The following is a 21,885-nucleotide window of genomic DNA, read 5'->3' as shown; positions in this document are numbered from 1 at the left end:
GTGGAAGAATACCATCTTGAGTCGGGATGTTCCACTTTCCGAGTAAAATTAGGAAGAGGACACAATGCCTTATTTTGCGAATTTTCTAACTTTGTCTTAGGTAAATTTGACGAAACATGGAGCTTCCGGGTGTGAAAATTCCGTTGGGTAATCGTATTCTACATCGAAGTATGTAGCATTTCTTGGTGTATGCACTGAAGTCAGGTAGCCATTTGTTATTTAAACGGTCTCTGTATACAGTTTTTTAATTTGACAGTATATTTTATATATAATTAAATCTCTCTCTCTCTCTCTCTCTCTCTCTCTCTCTCTCTCTCTCTCTCTCTCTCTCTCTCTCTCTCTCTCTCTCCCCATTGCGTTAGTGGTAACACGATTGACTCACAACCATGGTACCCCAGGTTAGGAAAGGATGGGAAGCACTTGTTTCCGTAAACATCCAATCGGTCGAAATTGACTAAGCAGTAACCTATTTGTTATTCGAGAGCTGTCACAAACTTGTGGGGCGCTGCTTGAGTGAGAGAGAGATAATGGTTTGAATTAGTATAAACTTCAGAATCTATAATGATATGCTGTATAACTGAAATTAGGAGGACCTTTTGCTGGATGTTCTGTAGTTGAAAGCCAGTGTTGGCGTATAGCCAATCCATAACCTCTAGTTTAGACCTTGTCTACGAGCATAACAGCAGCAAACAGAAGGGCCGCGACGAGGCAGTCCTTACCCCATCGGGGTGAAACCATTTGTAAAATAACTTCTTCCTCGTGTGATGAGATGGGAAGATCTTATTTTCAGTTGAGCAAAATTGGGTTTGTGGTGTAGCCGTCCAGCGTGCGATTTCTCAAGGAAGGTTCTCGCTCCCGTGTCCGAATTCTCGAGGGAGATTCTCGCAATCATTTCAGACTCGAAGTGCTTTGGAATCAGTCAGAGGGGTCGTTCTCATCCCATCTCATCTCATCGTGTTCATTTCGTAATTTTGTACTTCTTTCACTCGCTTTATATATAATTTAGGCAACTTCTTTCTCTCGCTTTCTGTATAATGTAGGCAACTTCTTTCGCTCGCTTTCTGTATAATGTAGGCAACTTCTTTCACTCGCTTTCTGTATAATGTAGGCAACTTCTTTCGCTCGCTTTCTGTATAATGTAGGCAACTTCTTTCACTCGCTTTCTGTGTAATGTAGCACTTCTTTCGCTCGCTATAATGTAGGCACTTCTTTCAAACTCGCGCTCTGTTTAATGTAGGCACTTCTTTCACTCGCTTTTTATATAATGTAGGCACTTCTTTCTCGCTTTCTGTTAAATAATGTGCAACTTCTTTCGCTCGCTTTTTATATAATGTAGGCAACTTCTTTCACTCGCTTTCTGTATAATGTAGGCAACCTCTTTCGCTCGCTTTTTATATAATGTAGGCAACTTCTTTCACTTGCTTTCTGTATAATGTAGGCAACCTCTTTCACTTCGCATATAATGTAGCACTCTTTCGCTTGCTTTCTATATAATGTAGGCAACTACTTTCACTCGCTTTCTGTATAATGTAGGCAACCTCTTTTGCTCGCTTTCTGTATAATGTAGGCAACCTCTTTCGCTCGCTTTCTATATAATGTAGGCAACTTCTTTCACTCGCTTTCTGTATAATGTAGGCAACTTCTTTCGCTCGCTTTTTATATAATGTAGGCAACTTCTTTCACTTGCTTTCTGTATAATGTAGGCAACCTCTTTCGCTCGCTTTCTATATAATGTAGGCAACTACTTTCACTTGCTTTCTGTATAATGTAGGCAACTTCTTTCACTCGCTTTCTGTATAATGTAGGCAACCTCTTTCACTCGCTTTCTATATAATGTAGGCAACTTCTTTCACTCGCTTTCTATATAATGTAGGCAACTTCTTTCACTCGCTTTACATCACTTGCTTTCTTTATAATGTAGGTAACTTCTTTCATTTGCTTTATATATAATGTAGGCAACTTCTTTCTCTCGCTTTATATTTAATGTAGGCAACTTCTTTCTCTCACTTTCTATGTAATTAGGCAACTTCTTTCACACGCTATATATATAATGTAGGCAACTTCTTTCACTCGCTTTATATATAATGTAGGCAACTTCTTTTACTCACTTTTATGTAATGTAGACAACTTATTTCACTCGCTTTATATTTAATGTAGGCAACTTCTTTCACTCACTTTCCATGTAATGTAGGCCACTTCTTTCACTCGCTTTATATATAATGTAGGCAAATGGTTCGACACCTCTTTCTAATATATTACGACACTAGACTTTTTATTTTTATTTTTGTATGTAGCTAATGGAAACGATCATTGAAAACTGTCATGCTTTGTGAAAATTGTGTGCTCCCTCTCCCATGACCACACAGCTTTGCAAACCAACCATCACAATGTTTAAGTGACTTGGACTATTACCTAAACAAATCCTAACGCAGGTTTTTACAGCGCCCTCTGATTAAGGCGGAATTCGTACTCCATCATCCCACGAGGATAGAGGGGAGGTTACATTCCAAGCAGCAGTCAACTACAACAGGAAAAGACTGAGCAATATTTTTCGCAACATTCTTTCGTAAAACAGTGCAGCAGCCAGAGAGGAAAAATATCTGCCGCTTTCCCCCTTGTTGCGTCATCATAGACTAGACTAGAGCATCACGAAAGGTGGAGAGTCGTTTCTCCGTGATTTTGTGCGCGTGCGAATGTGTATGTGCACCGACACGCGCGCATTTATCTGCAGGAAAGTGCAACAAACGGTTTGTACAAATGGGACATATGCTTGTATTTCCTTGTATTTAACATGAGCAAACACACATACATACATGCATACATATCTATTTACTAAATATCTGTGTCTGATATATATATATATATATCTATATATATATATATATATATATATATATAGTATATACGTATATATATATATATATATATATATATATATATATATATATATAGTATCTCATATATATATATATATATATATATATATATATATATATATTATATTATATCTATCTATATATATCTATATATATATATATATATTATATATATATATAGATATATTATATTATATGCATTAAGCTACAAATGTCTAATATCCAATTCGCTTTACCTCGGAATTAATATATTTTCATGTATGTTAACCGAAGGGGGGATCTTAACTTGATCATAATTTCGTCCTCTCGTGGATTCGAACCGGCGCACATAGGAGAAACTTGATTTCTCCTTGTGCGCTGACTCGAATCCTCGGTAAGACGAAATTATTATCAACTAGAAAATTCCCCTCCGGTTAACATATATGAAAACACATTAATTCCGAGGTAGAGCGAATTGGTTATTAAAGAATATTTGGAGCTTAATGCATTTATATGAATCTCGTTGATGTGATAAAAATTCATATATTCATATATATATATATATATATATATATATATATATATATATATATATATATATATATATATATATATATATATATATATATATATATATATATGTACGACTTGTAATTTTTTATATCCATCTAACGTCCACATCACTAATAGGTTCTTCATATGTTAGCCATTGAAGCTTGTGCCATGGCGAAGCTATTAATCTCATTTAAATCATTAGTAAAATGAGAGTTAATTGCAAGTGGGTATGCCCATCTTGAGCAAAGCATTGCATAACTGATTGCCATCTGGACGTTTCATTAGTAACAAGATGCTTTGATGGTCTTCTCTGACGGAATGTTATCATACCCCGTATTGTATATAATTCGTATTATCGAGTAATATGTGAAGAAACAGTCTTATCCTCGCAGGATTCCTCAAACATGTGGGCACCATATGTTTGCGTTTTGTCACCCACTAAGGGTAAAGTCTCTCTCTCTCTCTCTCTCTCGTTTCTTCGGGGTGCTTTACTGAGCCTAATTCCTTTTCTGTGAACAATACGTGTACATTTGTATAGCACAGATGTAACCGTATGTATGTATTATGTATGTTCAAAGATCTATTTCTCAACTAGGTTACCGTTTAATAGGTATAAATTCATGATCACATAAGAAAGATGAACTGTTAGGTTTCATATATGAATATTTAATTCAGAATTAAATTATTCGTTATATATGCAGGAAGTCAGTATGTTGTCAGTATTTACAAGATTTTAAAAGCCTGTCACGAGCTATGAATCTGGGTCTGCGTACTTGTGACTGCTGTTGTTGGTCTCTGTAAGTTCACTGAACAGATGAACCCAAAGGCGCAGCACAACTATAACATCTTTCTGTCTGTTTACTTGACACTTCGACATTTGTTGGGTGTCATTATAAAAAGAAAACTTAAAAAAGAAAATGGCATGGAAGCCACAAACACACATTAACATGAGAATGTACGATGTAGTCTTTATTTTTTATAGTTAAAATGCTGTTGTTTACTGTTATGTCTTTCATATTTATTATTTCCATGTTTTTGTCTTCTTTTCAGCATTTTTAATAATGGTTTCGGAAGTGCTTCGGATTTTTAATAAATGAATGTAAAGATGTCGTGCCTGTGCTTTTTAGTGTGTGTGTGTGTGTTGGTGGGTGGGTGGGTGGGTGGGGACATTGTGTCGGAGAAGAGACGTCAGAGGAGGATTCTCGCAGAAAGGGCACAAGACACAGGAGAGGGAGAGAACTCATTTCACATCTAATCCTGTGGAGAAAGAAACTGACGTAAAAACGCTAATGGTGATGCTGTGTGTACCTATTTAGGTTTGCTGTACACATCGTGTGTATGTGTGTGGGTTGTGGGTCGGTTTTTTTTATAGCAAATATATTACCCAATTGCAGTTGGGATTTATAATTAAATGATATTTAATCCTCTCAGTTCAATTATTATTACCTTACTTGGATGTGTTTTGGTTAAATGAATGAATTGTTTTATGTTTGGTGATGTTTCTTCATGTTATCTGCGATGTTCCATTAGCTCTGTACAACAAGCGATTTTTTAGTACATGAAAGTTAAAGTAAATCGTTGGTATGTGTGTGTGTGTGAGAGAGAGAGAGAGAGAGAGAGTGATAGAGAGATTCTCGTAGTTGATTTCCATACTTTGTTATTATTATTATTATTATTATTATTATTATTATTATTATTATTATTATTATTATTATTATTATTACGTTGTAATTCTCCTTAGAATAAAATACCTATGTCAGTTCCATGTTAGATTAGTGGCTCTATTCTTCACTGTGGTATAGTTCTTGCCTTGGATGTCTCAGTATAACTTCCTTCCATTCCCTTTAACACGTTTTAGGTTAATTCCTGCATTTGTAAAAACATCTTGGCGGCTGTTTCGTATTCCGTGAATCCAGGTAGTGACCGAAAGTTCCTGAATACCAGAGGTGACAGTGTTCCTTTGTGAGCTCTTTCGAAATTTCGTTTGCTTGTCTCTAGCCCCCCTCCCCCTCCATAACCCCTGACATTTGGGGGAAGCATTTAATCGAGTTTGCTGATTAAACTCGGTGACATTTCACGTGCCTTCAGATCCGCCATCCGAATTGCGTCCGTTTGATATTAAAAGGCAATTCAAGCTAAAGTGTCGTAGGCATTAGAAATAACAATGACCTTTTACAACTAGAAAAATAGCGTATATATTCATTTCTGATTTTTGTTGTTGATTATTTTACCTGTGTTGCTTTGTTGGCTCGTCAGTTCAACAATTGTTTCTTTTTCCAGGATATTTTTGTACTAAAAATTGATTTTTCCACTACGGAGGTTTTCCTTTTAGGAAATATATATTGTTATGTTTAATTCTAAATATCAGCCTACGCAGTGAAGTTCATGGTTGCTTTCTAGTGTCATTATTATGGTTACAGACTCATCATTTAAAGAATAGTGCTATAGTGTGAATAGTATAGTATTGTATTACCTATGGTTGCCTCATGTCATCGTGTTAGGTACACTGGCTGTTGTTGTAAGCCAAACCCTCGCCTCCACAATGTAAGTGATTGTTACATAATTGATGTTTTGTCTCCACAGCAAATCAAGCAGAACACCGAAGTCGCTGAGGAGGAAGATGGTCGGAAAGTGGTTCGAGAGTCCATCGGGACCCAGACGCCGTGCAAGCCCGGACCGGTGGGTGATTGGACCTGTTGTATTTCGTAGTCTTCTCTTTCTCCCTCAGTCTCTCCACCTTGCTAGACCGTGTCACACGTCACCTTTACAGTGAACAGTATACTATAATGTGCCTTTAGCTGGCCTCATGTCACAACACGTCACGCTCATACTGATGCGCTCAGTCACCTCACTTAGCACCTGAAGCATTTATATTTGTGTGTCGTCATTCACTATAGCTGGTTCACTTAAGGCAGATTCATGGGTGAGCCCTGTGCCTACGAGACGTTGGTTTGGCGGCCTCTGATTGGCTGGGAGCTGCCTACCTCCCATTACCAGCCAATCCGTGGCCGCCAAACGAACGTCTCGTAAGCACAGGGCTCATCCAAGAAAATACCTTAAGTGAACCAGCTATAACAATTTATTTTACAATAGACTACATTTTGTTTGTACAGACGTTTTGTGAATTTTCAAGTTTTTTATATTTTTTCATGGTTTTTGCGTTATTTGGTTATATATGTACAATATATATATTTTTTAGATGGCAATTTTGAGGAAAATTAAGAAAACTTATTTCATTTATTGATTAGCTATTTAGTGTCATCAGAAACTTGGATGTTTTGTGTATATAAAATCAGCATTGGATGTTTTGTGAATATAAAATCAGCATTGAATTCACATCAAGTCAAATACTAATCAATTATCATAGAATTTAAAGAAGAGACAAAGGTTTAACACTATAACTTGAAGTTAGCCCTAACCAAAAGAAGTTGCTCTTGAATTCAAAGTGAAGTTTGTTTGATATAAAGTAGTACCTCTTGATTCCAACTGAAACCATTTTGTGTTTTGTTGCGTTTGATATTGCAGGTTATTTTAGAAGGAGTTCATTAATTTGGCAGGAGGATATAATTAATTTAATTTTTCATTGATTTTTACTTTCATTGCAACAATAATGTAGTCTAACTAATCAGATAATCATAGCAATATCTGTTGGGAAAATTGGTATCTTTTGGACGGCTAATTAAAGCCACAGTATTCCAGCATTATTATTTTTTTTTCAATATCTATTACTTGACAGATATCATCTTGCATCATTCATCTCCAGCAATAAAATGGAGGTTCATTATATCCATGTACTGAAACTGACATCTGTTACACTCATTAGATCATCAATCAATACAGTTCAGAATTTAACTTGAGAGGTGTTTCATTACTAATGATACTCTTTCCAGATCTTCTTGTATTAATTCTGGGCACTAAAATTCCAGTTATTACCATTAATACCTCAGCAGTTACTGTTTAGCAACTTAAGCATGATCTTTTAGTAAATTAAACATACAATTCATGACAAGACTTAAAAGTGACTTTTTGCCGCTATTTATTTTTGTCATTTTTTTTCCTCAACGTCGATATTTATGTACCTATGTGCATTGCAGGGCCTCCAGTTACACTGCTCACTGTGAGGTTCAGAAATGAGAAGTTTTGAATACTGTCTATTTAGTTCCTGGAATGTCATGTCTATTTTTCAGTGATTTCAAGGCTTTGTTGACTTTTCATTTGCTGAATAAACTATCACATAAGGTGACAGTGACGTAGCATCAAACTATAGTTACCAGCGATTTTGTGTCCCCATTTCAGTTGTTGTTCATATGTGCTTTGAAAAACTAGAATTATTTTGAATTTGTCCAAAATTTAGCTTTGCTTCTTATTTTTGTTTCCATGGTTTTCATGAGAGCCATCCATACTCTTTCAGTGGCAGTATCTATTCAAATGTAGATAGATTGGAGGGTGAAATTATTGGAATACTGTAGCAGAATTTGGGGAAATGTTAGTGTGCTTTGGAGGTTGCTTTCTAGGTGAAATAGAACACATTGACAATCAAATGATTCTTTTAGGTAAACAGATCAACATGTGTTCCTTCTGATAACGTAAAAGTGGTGATTATTTTTATTGACACATGATGTTTATGTGTAAACAGTGTTGTTATATTATAGTATACATTTATAGCACTGTCTGGGTACAAGGTCCATTGTTTGATTACAGTTCAGCATAGTTCTGGATAAACACTTTAATTAATATAATTGTAGGGAAGTGCCTTTTATATTCTAGGTTATAGCATTTGGAATAGAAGTTAATAGCAGTAAAAACCAAATTTTTCTTAACTTTTTGAGTTTATGTTTTGTCCAAATGCTTCATATGCATTCTTTACAGTGGCTATTTTCGTATGCTCGGATTGATAAGTGTTGTACTCTGTCATAAAGCAGTTAAAGGATTCCATTGTGTAGTAGAGAGAAATGCTGCTAAATTTCATTATTGATCTCATTGCTGTACTGTTTGTAGACAACATGTAGTGTTTGAGCATCATGTATGTTATAAAAATGACCATACTTTAGTCACCTTTTGTTTGTATTTTGAGGATTTCAGATTCATAACTAATGTTACTGTATCATGAAAGAGAAGGAAAAATATCATTGTAATTACATGATTATACTGTATTCAGAAATTAGTGTCTCCTGAAACTGTCTGTGTGAATCCCATCTAGCTGTCATGTTGTCTTCATAACAGCTTTGCTAGTGATATTTTTGCAGTTGCTTTAGAAAATGTTATGATGAAATTAAATTTCAAATTATCAAAATAGTTGTTGGGAATCTTTATCAACCAACATTGTTTAGATATTTCATAGCATCTGTATTTATATACTGCAGTTGTGTAATTACATTTTTTTGGGGGGATGGGGGTCTGGAATAGAAACTTCAGATGTCAGTCCTTAACCAGATATGGGATACACTGTGGATCCCCTACATTACTGTTATAGAAGGTCTAATAATATATGATAAACAGTTTGTGTTAAGAATGTCAAGTAGATCTCTTTAGCGCACTGTTAAGATTTTATTAAATCACTTTTATTGATTAACGTTTATTACTTAATAGATTAGTCATATTCTTAAGGTGTGTGTACAAACCATAGTAAAACATCCTAAACATACATTAGTAACTTACTGTATATACATAACTGACAGGGTGAATAGTTAATGACTTACAGTACTGGCAGTTATAACCGGTGCTTCATACAATTATCCAGTATTGGCTTAAGGGTCTGTACTCCAATTAGCCATTGACTTATTTTCAGCTTGTACATAATATGTAAAAAATAAGTTTCCATCATGTATTTTATAACATGTTTTGGTGCGGTTCAGACACACCCTTATTAGATTTGTCATGTTGAGTGATTTTATGTAGTTTTATAATTTGATGAGGGCTTAATATTTTACCATTAGATAGGAAAGAAAGTAGGAATACATTTATCAAAATGATTGTGCTGAAGGGGATGGTGTCACACAGTAACTTATTAGTACTTGGTTCATTTGGTCAGTATATTTAGAATTAAGAGAATCCCACCAGATCATGCATTCCATAGGGCTTTGTTTCTTCCTGTATAGTACCGTATATTTCTCTGTTTGTATTTGGATTTAAAATTATAACTTCAAGTTATAACAGACCAGAGGGTATGGGTTGAAGGGACACTGCAAAGTATGTACATTATAGGCAGAAGAAGCAGTTGAATCCAGGTGGTTCCATATTTTCTTACCAGTATTTATTGCTATGGAAACATTTTGTTCTCAGACACACTATAGGTTCTTTGTCATGTATCTACAGACAGTACAGTGCAGATAGCTTCACGTAAACTTTTATGGGTATTTTAATGCACTAAAAGGGACAAGACAAGTTAACTTATGATGAAAGAATATCTTTTTAGTAGTTAGTTATGTTTTATCACAATATATTCATTTTGGGCACTTCCATATGATAACATTTACGGACACAAACCATACTGTTAGGCAGTATGTTTCATTATTCCCAACAAAGCTCTGGTTAACCAGAACAGTGCACATGATTACAAGGCTGTGCTGGAGATCTCTTGTAATGAACCGTAGACCATCCATCAAGGAAGCCAGTGGATTTTTAATGTTTTCTTTTATGTTCCAACCTTTATTTGCATACCTTTTCCCTAATTGAGTAATGCCAGATATTATTTCTCATATTACTGATGTGGGCTAGTGGGATTAACTAGTGTTTGTTTGTCTGAACATGGGTCTTATATTTTGAGTTATTTTCTCCAAAAATTTTTAAGTAGTACGTAGTGTTTTTCTTAAATCTAATTTTATTGCTAGATTTTCCCACAACTTATGAATTTTTATGTTTTGCTGAGTAATCTCTAGCAGTGCTTATCAGATTAACGAATTGTTTATATTCACAAATTTATGCATGGCTATTGAAGTATACCTTGAATTTAGTTGTTTTTCTGATTTAAGATAGTATGTATTGGGTTGCAATTAAAAAGTACGTACATATACTTTGCTTTAGTTGGATTTCGTGCAGAAGTGAACTTCTATAAAAGTGGATCTAACATTGATCAGTACAGTACATATTTTAGTAGGTAATTGCAATCTAAATTTATATTTGAAATTTATTGACAAATTATATTATTTATAATAGAAATGAACAAGATAGGAATTTATTGAATTGTTTTTGCCATAACCAGATGATGAAGATATAATAGACATCATGATGTGGTACTGATTAAGCTCAAAGAATCCTGAAAAAATTAAAGTTATTTAATGATTGTAGAAATAACATTCCATGTTTGTTGCAGAGTTATTCCAAAATGACAAGATGGATTCATTAACTGTTTTCTTATAGTATTGATTGCCAGACTTCATGCGTACATGGTAATTCAGTTTAACTATTTCATTATCTTATGCAGAAATATTGGTACGAATAAGTTCTTTGTAGAACTGTATATTGGCAGGAGTAGGTGCAAAAAAAAAAAAGTTTTAACAAAATATTTGTAATCCATGAAGCCCTTCAGCAGGATGAGGACCAGGGAATTGAAATTAATGAAAATACTAACGTTTCATTAGCTTCTGGAGAGGATAATACATAGTTAGGATAGAGGATTCACAGATAATTAGCTACTCATACAGAAAATTTAGATATAGTATGTACCAACATTTTCAGTTGAAGGAGAAAAAAAAAAAGTCTCAAGTAGAAAGTTATGTATTAATTGAAAGTGGAAGTCTTCAAGACTTGACACTTCCTTTGCATAAGCTTTTGCCGGGTAGAGAGCCCAAGAGCAATAGCATAACTTTATTTATAAAATTAAATGAAGATGATTTCCAAGTGAGCAAGGTACTGTTGTTTTAAAGCAATGTTATACATTGCCATGCAAAATTGGCATTAGTAGATGATGATTTATTGAGTTACATATAATTTAATTTCATTGTCTTCATCCCAATAAATTATAAGTGAATATAATTTTCATGGACTTCAACAACATTTAAAAATATTGGCCTTACAAGTTTTTTAATATTGTAGTTAAAGATCAAATACATATAAATTGAGAGGTATTGAAACACAAGGAAATATAGTCTTCCATCCTCTCAAGTGATAAGATGTTCCTCAAAGCTCAGATCCTTGAAACAGAACCATGAATAGTATATCCTCACAAATAGTATAGGGATGCTGTACAGATGCTGTGTAAGAGGAAAAATGACTAAAGGTATATAAAATAGAGAGGAAACTTTGGCATTTTTAACCTTTCATTTTAGATAATTAACATAGATTCATTAATGATCCCAATAGTAAACATGGAAGAATACTGTGTTTAGTGTACTGCAGTACTATTTAGAGTAGGCTATAAATGGAAAGATTTAGGAAGGTTTGAAGAGGTAGAGAAAATAAAGTTGCGGATAGAAAGTGCCAGGCCTTATGGTTATGTGGAGACTTGATAGCAAGTGCTTTGTCATCTTGTTGGGATAATCTTAGTAACAAATATGGATAAAACATATCTAAAGGTGTTTTCACATGTATTACAGCTGGATTTTGAAGTTTTGTTTTTTAATTAGATTTTTGAGCTTCTTGCAGCATAAAATCTGGCTGTTGTCTTGTAGCTGCAAAAACAGCTATGCTATAGAAAAATGATTGTTCATTCATTGGAAAAAAAGAAGTAATTTTATATTATAACTGATAAATATTTACTATAATGAAAATTACCTGGATGGAAACTTCAGGTGGAGTTTTGTTTTGAACAAGACAAGTTTTGAAGATCACAGAATAAAAGTTAAGTTTAGTGTTCCAGTGTACTACTTTTGAAGTTGCGGTACAGTTTCCTAATTTTAATTTTTATTGATCATATGTTAAGAAATGGCATAATATTACTGCTACAATGTATACTGATCTCAGCATGAAAAATGGGTGGGTTGTACAATATTTAGTAATGTGCAACACTAAAAGGAAATTTTGTTACATCATTGAATGTTTTAACATTTTAAGGGAAAAAATGGTATAAAGTGTTTTCTAGGGATAATTATATCAAAAGTCTCTTAGCTTCATTGATACAGTATCTAGTTGTTCACTGCTTTGTTGTTTTGTTAACCTGGGCATTTTTATGTGGTATAGTAATGTTGATGTTGCATGTAACCCATTATTTATTTTGCTCATACCTTCTGTCATGAAGCTCAATAATTTTATGTAGATTTACTTATTTTATCATTTTATGTTTTCCCAATGCCAATACCAAGTATGTATGTTGATTTTTTGTTTTTTCCTATATTTTGCTTCCTTTTTGTCTAGCTTTATAATTTATGTTTTGTATGTTGCGTTACTGACTGGCTGTCCTGGGTGGCGGTTGTTGTTGTGGTGGTGACGGGATCTAACCAGCAGCTACCCCCGAACCTCCCTGCATCTGTGGCCTGCAACCCTTCCTTTCACCAGCAGCGCCGTCACATACCCTCAGCCAAGAATGGTTCACTCCCCACTGGCCGAGCATCTCCAAAAAATGGTCCTCTACAAACATTCAGAAACCCTAACAATGGGTCTGTACCCTCACCTAAGGTATCACCCAGTAGCTCTGTTTCCTCCTCTCAGTCTTCCCTAAGTATGGTACCAGGTCCTGGATCATTGCAAAGAAGTCACAGTTCTCTGTTAGGCTTAGGTCGTAGAGGGACCAGGGGATCACTGCCAGGAATAGGAAGTTCTTCCAAGAGTGTGATCAGTAGTGGGAGAGGAAGTAACTCAAGGGGTTCACTTTCTTCAAGTAGGAGTAACATTAACATTGTGGGTGGGAGTGGAGGAACACCAAAAGGCCAACATCAAAGATGGCCAACCGGTGGAGTGTCACACTCACGTTCCTCTGGCATGGGGTCATTACAGAAGAAAGAGGGAATCTCAGGTGGAGGTGGTCAGGAAGCCTCTTCGCTCCCACATTTGTTGTCCAAAAGGTTGACAAGCTCAACCACACAAACCTCTCCTGTGCCTTCACCACGCCCATCTCGGAGGACTTCTCATAATGCCACTGGAAGCAGCGGCTCCAGCCATGCTGGTGGAGTAACTGGTGGGAGTGGCAGCGGTAGTGGTCATCACCACCACCACCATCATCATCACAGACACCAGGGGTCTTGTTCACACCATGCAAATGGTGAAGCAGGTGGTGCCAGAAGAGTCCGGCGAAGTTCTCAGTCCTCACAAGGATCATCTCTCTCATATACTCGTCCATACAGACAGGTAACTCATAAGAGAAAGAAATAGTGCTTCTGATCATTTATAGAGATTACGTATTAGGTAGGCAATAGAAGCAATGGAGATTAGATTTTATGGTGGCACATTCATGGAGATAAGTTTCATCATTTATTAACAAGTCATTTAAATTCCTTAAAAACCATGGTTCATTTTTTTTTCATTTTGTGGAATGTATTGCTCTAAATTAGTATTTGCTTTGGACACTTCGTTTTGTATCCAAGTATTCCGCATACAGCATACACCTTGAAACCTGATTGGGTGAAAGCATGCCGAAATTTTTTTTTATATTTTATGTGACATCCTTTAGATTGTTATTGGCATTGTCTATTTCTGAGAAATTTGTTACTTCCATGTCAGCCTTGCATAAACCTGCATTTCCATTATTATTATCAGTTTGAAGGCAAAATTTTGTTGTTCCAATGTTAACTCCAATTGGTGTGCACATATTAATACAATAAGCAAAGCCTTATTTTTGAGATAATCTTCACAGGAGAATGCTAATTTTAATAAGTTATGAGTGTTGCTTTGTTGCTGTTTCACATTATTTCTGTATTTCTGTAGAAGTTTAAGATTGTGACACATAAGCACTGTAAATTATGCCACACACAAGTACATTGAAGCACCTAGGTGAAGATTGTCACATTATCGAAGATTTGGCTTACAGAAAACCCTTACTAGAGTTGCTTCCTTTCGTTATCTTGGTAACTAAACAAAGTTGTGTACTTTGGTATTTGGTAAACAAAACTTTTAACTATTTAACCATAAGAGACTTAACATAATTTTTTCTGCCTTGTAACTTACGTGTGATTCTTTTAACTTACTATGTGAGTAATTGCTTGTACTCTTTAAGTATGTTAACTTCTTTAGAGTACATACTGTAATTGGGCTTGTGATGTCTGAATGTTTACTGTACACTAAAATCAGCTGTTTATTTTGATTAAAATCAGAAATTGAAGCTTTTAAGAAATTACATATGTACTGTATATGTGAATCTGATTTTGTTATTCGAGTGTATTTACTTATATATAATCATTTTTGCACTATTCCCTTCTTTATTAGGAATCTGGAAGGTCAAGCGACAGCTCAATGTCTCAGAGTCGCACATCTTTAGAGGGTTCTGGATACAGGTTATTAGAATCTCCACGTGGTACTTCAGGCGTAAGAGATTCCAGACGAGGTGGTGGTTCCAGTTGCCGATCAGGAGAGAGTAGGATTAAAGATGGAGATTTGTTGTCCCCTCGTTCACCAGAGTCTGTTTCTTCTCACTCTTCTCCAACACATCCCCACCAAGCCTCTCCTGCCACACCATCTTCACATCGCCGTGCACATACAGATTCTCGTGATTCATCCTCTGGTAGAGTGAAGGGAAACCTACCGGTAGGTCTTGACTTTTCTCATCTTCAGATTGCCAAACAACGTAGCTTTGATGTTACAAACTATCCAAAGCGTTCAGAACTGAATCTAGATAGGCCAAGAGAAATGGCATTGTCTCGCAGCTATAGTTTTATGTCAAGGCCTCGATACCATGATGAGGATGGAATGCATGAACGCTTCTTAATCGGTGCTATGCGATCAGTGGAATCTACACCACAACCTCGACGTCGACAGAAGGGTCTTGATGCTGTACCTGGTAGTCCAGACTCATTAGGTTCACATGGCTATCTAAATTATCGCCAAAGATCTGATAGCTCTGGTTTAGAGAGCCTTGCTACCCCCATGATGCATAGGAAGCAGCGTTCTTTGGAATCTGGAAAGTCAAGATTTAAAATGGATCTACGATCTAGTAACAGTGCACATACAAGGCTTATAAATTCTGATTCTAGTCCAAGTCCCCCTAGTCCCAAGCATGAATTTCCACCATTTAATTACGAATCACCACGCGGACAAGATAGTGGAGCATCAACCTTAACTGACAAGGATACCAGGTCAAACTATGGACGTGGCTCTGCAGACAGCTCACCCCATTCCCAGGTGGACTCTGGGTTGGTGTCAGGGACAACAGGCAGCAGAGGTTCAGTAGACAGTAATTCGCGACGTGCTGACTCTCGGCAGACAACATTAGATAAAGAAACTGCTAAAGGTTCTGCAACTGATAGCTCAAGTAAAGCTTCTAAAACTAATAATGAGCGTGACAGTCGGCGTTGCAATCATCGACGACATCATCACTGTAGTAAACACAGAGGTCCTCCATCTGGAACAGCTAATACCACCAATGCTACCACTGTGACGACAGATAGTGATCGCAGTGATACGTTACAGAGTAGTAGCAGTTCACAACAACTTGTAAATACTGGTAGTAATAATAGTCAGAACCACAATTCTAGCTCTGGGAGCAGCAGTACGACTAAACAGATCAGCCCTAATAACAGTAAGCAGTTTAGCCCCAATAATGGAAGTAGCTCTAATAATACCAAACAGCCTAGCCCCAGTAGTACTGGGAAGTCTGAAAATAGTCCCCAGCATCGCGACTTAACTCACTTGTATTCAAATCTTGATTATGTATATGAGCAGCCAGTGTACCAGTACATCATGGAACAAGCAAAACTTACAGGTAACTGTTCTTTCTCTACTAATGGTTTTCCATTAATAGATTAAGTTTATAAGTCAATCATTGACTTTGGTATAGTGCAGAATTTAATTTATTTAGGAGTCATCAAATTATCTGTAGAGGTTTAGCATATTATTGTGACTAGAATCATTTTGAAGGAAGTATGTCTTTTAGAAGACAGTCAGGAATTTTGTTTTATACACCTATTATTTTTATATGAACAGAATACATGTAGTATATATTTTTTTTTATGTTATGCAAATGTTTCTACAACACATCTTAGTTGAGGAATGTAACGGGCCGAGTTGTGTGACCAGGAAATACAAATTTTAGAAAATTTGTTGCCAAATGGGCTACTTTAGTTTTATCAACTTTAGTAAGGGACATTATTCTATTACATTCTCTTATATAATTTCAATTGTGTGATCTAAAATAAGAAAAATTAAACACTGCACCAGCAAGTAAATTCATCTCCTTAAGGAATCAGAAGAGAAAAGATCTTTTAAATAACGTAGAGTTTGTAGTAAGTACAGTAAATCTATCAGTCAGGAGGCACACAACTACTACTGGAATTTTAGGTTAATGACTGTTGTACTTAAGTTGAATCATGTATTCTGAAAATTTTGTGAGGAGTTTTCCCATAGTACAAATGATTATATGTATATACTAGTATGTCATTGAAATGTTTTAAATTTACTTGTAAACAATATTTTTTTCTTTTACAGTGCCTTAGAAAGATGAACATTTTTGCTAACTTGTGGAAAGTGATTGGAGGTTAGAAAATGTATTTGATTTTGGTCATTTTACTGCATTTTTAAAAGATGTATGATCTTGTGCAGGGTATCGACTTGGGGATCCATTGTATGAAGATGCAGACTCTTTGCATAGTGATGATGACTCCGGAGGTCGCCATGAAGACAGTGACGATTTTGCTGATGATGAAGGCATGTCGAATGCTGATTCTTCATCACAAGTAAGTTAGTTAACTTTTAAAGAATTAAATGCTTAACTTACAAACAATATTGCATGGATTAGAAAAAGCATTGGTTTTACAGTACTGTATTTGCAAAATGGATTGGGAAATCAGTGTTGTTGATGATTCCTAGGTAATTGCAAGTTAGAGTTCAAACAAAATCTGTGATCACTACTAAGTTAAAGAAAGTACAGTGATGTCTGTAGACATTACAGCACTGATGGGAGATAGGAAATAGAAGCTGCAGAAAGTATTAAGGGAGGTTGGAAGTGTTTGCAATTGGAGAACATTGAGAGTTATTTTGATCAAGAGTAAAGTTGTGAGTGTACATAGAAAGTAGGAAGAAGGAACAATGAATGGATGGTGGAAATATGGATGGTGTGGTATTATTTATTATGCACGAGCATTGTTTGTATTAGTCTTCTGATGGAAGTGGGTAGGAGGAATGCCTCTTGCTCAACATACAGAGAAGGTTTTAGTCCTCCAAGATTCTCAGGCAGCAGCTATTTGGTGCACAGCCAATAGTTGGACAATGGAAGTGGATTCTTGTCTTGATGGAATGGTTCCATAGGTCACTTTGTAGTGTCTCCTGATGGGACCTTCTTGGACATGGTGCAATATCTGCTTTGAAGGTGTGGCAGTCATATCAGCATAGATCCTCTGCATTCTAGGAAAAACATAAGTTGCAGCACTTGACTTTATGGAGGTCATGCACAGTGGAGAGGGGTTGTATCATATTTGGAGGATTTTTGTTTTATTTATCGTGCAATAATAGTAAGATTTATTGTCTGATCTAGGTTAGACATTTCTGCATTTCTTCCAGCTATATTCATAAGAGCACATTCATCATCCTGATGTATAGAGCTCATGCATACCCCATAAAAGATATTAGTATGGGCTTTTGTGTCCCACAGTTAGGACATAGGTTGAGAGTATTTTAGTGACCATCATTAGAAAGGCAGACCCTCACTCCTTTCCTAAGTTGCATGACATCCAAAAAGGTGAGTACATTATTAAATTCCTTAGGAAATGTTTGCTTTGACGAAGTCTTTGAGTGTACGGAATGGTTATTATAGACAATGTTCCTGAACTTGTGAAGGCACAGTAATCATATGTCTAAACCCGTTTTATCTAGTGGAAGGCTACATCAATAAAATATCAACTAATACTTTGAACAGGTGCCAATCAACAGTAATGTCATGGGAATCGAATAATAATACTTGGAATCACTTTACTCATCAACAACTTCACCTGTATTATACCAGTATGTCTTACCTTGTAATTCATTGTCTTAGTAATTATATCTTGCCAAAACAGGAGGAAATGTCAGACTTACTTTTGTAAATATTTCCTGCTGATGCAGCTGTAAGTTATAATGAAACTTACATACTAGAGAGCACTCTCCCCAATTAATAATTGCTTGTAGCACATGTCAGAATTGCTAATAATACTGTGCTATAGTAAGGGCTCCCTTGATGAGAGTTGATTACCAGAAGAAAAAAATCTTGACTTTTGTCATTTGTTGATTACTGTATTCTCAGCTAATTGTGCACCTTTTTAGGCAGTATAGTGCACATACAGGTAGTCCCCAATTATTGGCAGGGTGCTGACAAGTGAAAACCGCCATTAACCAAAACTCAGCGATTTAAGGCGCTTATGGTGCCTCTGTGAGGTATGTTATGGTGCTGTAACTCTGTTATCGGCCCCTTATGGTACTGATAACTAGAACTCGGTGCTATAAATTGCCAGTTTCATGGCGCTAAACAAGCCCCATGAAACTGGATCAGCATTAACTGAGTCTGCTGATAACTGGGTACTGCCTTTATTACTATAAGAGGTTTTATGTTGTGCAGACACAAAACATTTTAAGAAAGACTAATTAATTAAGGGAGACCCAGCATTTTTCATAGCCCACTTGTTTTGGAACTGTGAAAGGCAACCCTGTGTGAGTTCCATGGCTATATTCTAGAAACTCAAATAATTGTCTGGTGAATGAACTTTAGTAATTGGAAAGCAATGCATTCCCATTTCCACCCCAGTTCCCTTGACAATATTTTAAACCCAGGGCAATTTATTTCTTTATGCTCTTCTCCCTGTCTTGCTCCAATGGACTTCTTGTTAGAACTGTGTTTTGAATGTCTTGTGGTTTATTTGTAAGCCCTAGATGGCCTCTAGAATGCTTGCTTTGGTTTATTGTTAGCCCTAGATGGCCTCTAGAAGACCTGCTTAGTTATTTCATTTATCTGGATTTTCTTTGACAGCAACCCATTTGGTGAGAGCCCTTTCCTGGACCTCAATCCTGTCTATGCTAGATTACTGTAAGATGAGAGAGGTACTTATTGAACTTAATTTTTTTTTTTCTATCACTGAGGAAGTCTTCCTACACCTCCAAACAGTCTAATGTTTTGAAGAAGTGCCACAACAGTCATGGTTTGGTCAGTTTCTTGCTTCCTCTGTTTAAAAACATCCTCAATGATCCTTATACAAAAGCATTTTGTGACCTTTCTGATGGATGTCTCACTGCATAGAACCATAATACAGCTGTAGAAACTAGCTCTAGTAGTTTTTTTACAAGATAAATCCCCTCAGTTGATAACTATATCAACTTAGGAACCCATTTTAGATAGGGTATGTTCATACAGGGTATGTTCGTTCAGGGCTATAGATGAAGAATGTGACTTTTACTGAGGAACAGTCTTCTTGAGAGAATTGTCAACTTTTAGTATGGGACTCGTTTACGTCGCTTGCTTTTAAAAAAAAAATATATATATATTTTTTATAGGATGAGAATAAGAAGTTTGACTTTCCAATTTATTTGTATCATCTGCTGACATCCCATAAGAGTTAAAAGGATCTGATTGCATGGAAGTGCACCCCTGCTGTGCAGTAATGAACGACAGTTTTCTGAATTTAAGCTGGTTATCATTATGCAGGGATTTAGAAAGATTGGCCAATAGTAAATGATGTGCCACTGAACAAAGATAACTTAGTAAGTCGATGCATTGGGGCATTTGGGGAAGACCTGTTAAATGAAATTGAAGTTTGGTGGGGCAAATATAAGTAGCTGTTACTATCAGACATTATGTAACTAAATTATATGGAGCAGTTGGCTTATAAGAAAAGGTATTATAGAGTCAAAGTAACAATTTAATATACCAGATAAAGACTAATAAGCAAATTGGTCAAGTATGGAGTCTTCAGTAATTGCAAGACAAACCCGGAAGATGTAAAATTTTGATTGAACTCTAGGCAGCATATGAAAGTAAAATGACACACCATAAGCTGACTTCTGCTTCTCAGACCTTGAGAAAAGGGGATAAAGGAGGGAGATTGAATGCAGGAATAAAAGCCTGCTGTATAGTAATCTGATCCCAGGAAAGCTATGTAGCTATGTTTGAAAACTTTAAATATATCTTACTCTAAAGGAAGGGAAACACCCCAACAAAGGAAAGCAAGAAACTCGTGCCACCCTCAGACCATAAGTTCTCGCATAAAAAAAAAGAGGCTAACCTAAACCCATAGCAACTCTGGCCACAAGATTTGATAGAGAAAAACTAAAATCTCTCCCAAAACAAGAACATGCTCATTATGAAACCAAGAAGAAAAGGCAACCTTACTGAAAAAATACTACAGCTATGCTAGAATACGGACAGTCAATGGACGAAAGTGAAAGATAAAACAAAATGGAAAAAGACCAAAAGGAATAGAGTAACAAAGGGCTTGTGGTAATTTATTGAAGAAAATACAAACATGAAAAGTATGAAACTTTGTCCTTGTCTTAGATGAAAAAGAACTTAAGTCCAACATTTTCAAGTGCTGTGATGGAACACTTTCAGGAAGTTTTTATAAGCTAGTGACTATAATAATTGTATAGTACTAAATTTAGATCAATGGTACGTTATCTTGTCTGGTGTTCTTTGGCCATCAGAAGAGATCTCGAGGCCTAGGTGTTTTCCCAAGGAAATAGATTTGTCAATTACCTTAGTATATGCAAATAGGTTTGTCATTTGAGTGTGCATCTGTTACTTTTGGTAAAAAAAAAAAAGGAGATCAATTACTGCTTGCTATTCCTTCTTGTTTTTTCAACTCTCATAAATCAGACAATTCCATCCAGCAATATTTAATCAGAATATTTTTTGTTTATTAAACAAAGTGTTTACAATTATAAGAACATAATGCTTATGATGTATGGAAGTGATGTACTCTATACGTATGTGGTAATTTATCTACTGACAGAAAAGCAAATTATTTCTTACTATGGTTTACAGGTATATTTTACTAATTTCATGTTAAGTACTTATCTAAATAGTTTTGGAGACTATTCATAGAAATTCAGTGTAATGTGTATATCTGTCATATGCTTATAGAAGCCTGCAAGGTACAATTACTAAATTACCCAAATACAGTAATAACATCATCAGACATTCTTATATATTGGTGATGAATAAGTACAAAAAAAAATACAGAATGAAAGTTGTCATCTTCACAAGATTTTGGCAGTATAACCTAAAGAAGTTTGAATTTCTTTGTTATTTAAAAGTTTGCCAGTCTGCTGGTTTTCCTAAAGCATTTAAAAAATGATTATATTTGACAGGAATACTTAGAAGATGTCAATTACCTCGCAGATGATGAGATGTATTCGGAATTCTTTACGCCATATGGAATGAAGAATAAAAGTAAAGGTTAGTATTCCATAACTGTGTTGCAGTTTTCCAATT

General features: G+C 35.7%; 1 protein-coding gene across 11 annotated transcripts in view; it reads left to right on the top strand.

Annotated features, from left to right (window-relative positions):
- The window catches only part of LOC135212107 (serine-rich adhesin for platelets-like), a 640,572-nt gene that overhangs the window by 551,803 nt on the left and 66,884 nt on the right, over positions 1-21,885 (top strand). For 8 of the 11 annotated variants that reach the window (XM_064245493.1, XM_064245496.1, XM_064245491.1 and 5 more), the window contains 5 exons: positions 5,994-6,089; positions 12,789-13,631; positions 14,706-16,197; positions 17,034-17,167; positions 21,762-21,849. In XM_064245493.1, the coding sequence (XP_064101563.1) occupies positions 5,994-6,089; positions 12,789-13,631; positions 14,706-16,197; positions 17,034-17,167; positions 21,762-21,849 (2,653 nt within the window). The remainder of the gene's footprint in view (positions 1-5,993; positions 6,090-12,788; positions 13,632-14,705; positions 16,198-17,033; positions 17,168-21,761; positions 21,850-21,885) is intronic. The other 3 variants (XM_064245501.1, XM_064245492.1, XM_064245502.1) reach the window with 3 other exon arrangements.

The sequence above is a fragment of the Macrobrachium nipponense genome, chromosome 40 (genome assembly GCF_015104395.2).
Source record: "Macrobrachium nipponense isolate FS-2020 chromosome 40, ASM1510439v2, whole genome shotgun sequence".
NCBI lineage: Eukaryota > Metazoa > Arthropoda > Malacostraca > Decapoda > Palaemonidae > Macrobrachium > Macrobrachium nipponense.
Note: the sequence above shows the minus strand (reverse complement) of the source record. Positions and strands in the feature narration are given on the sequence as shown.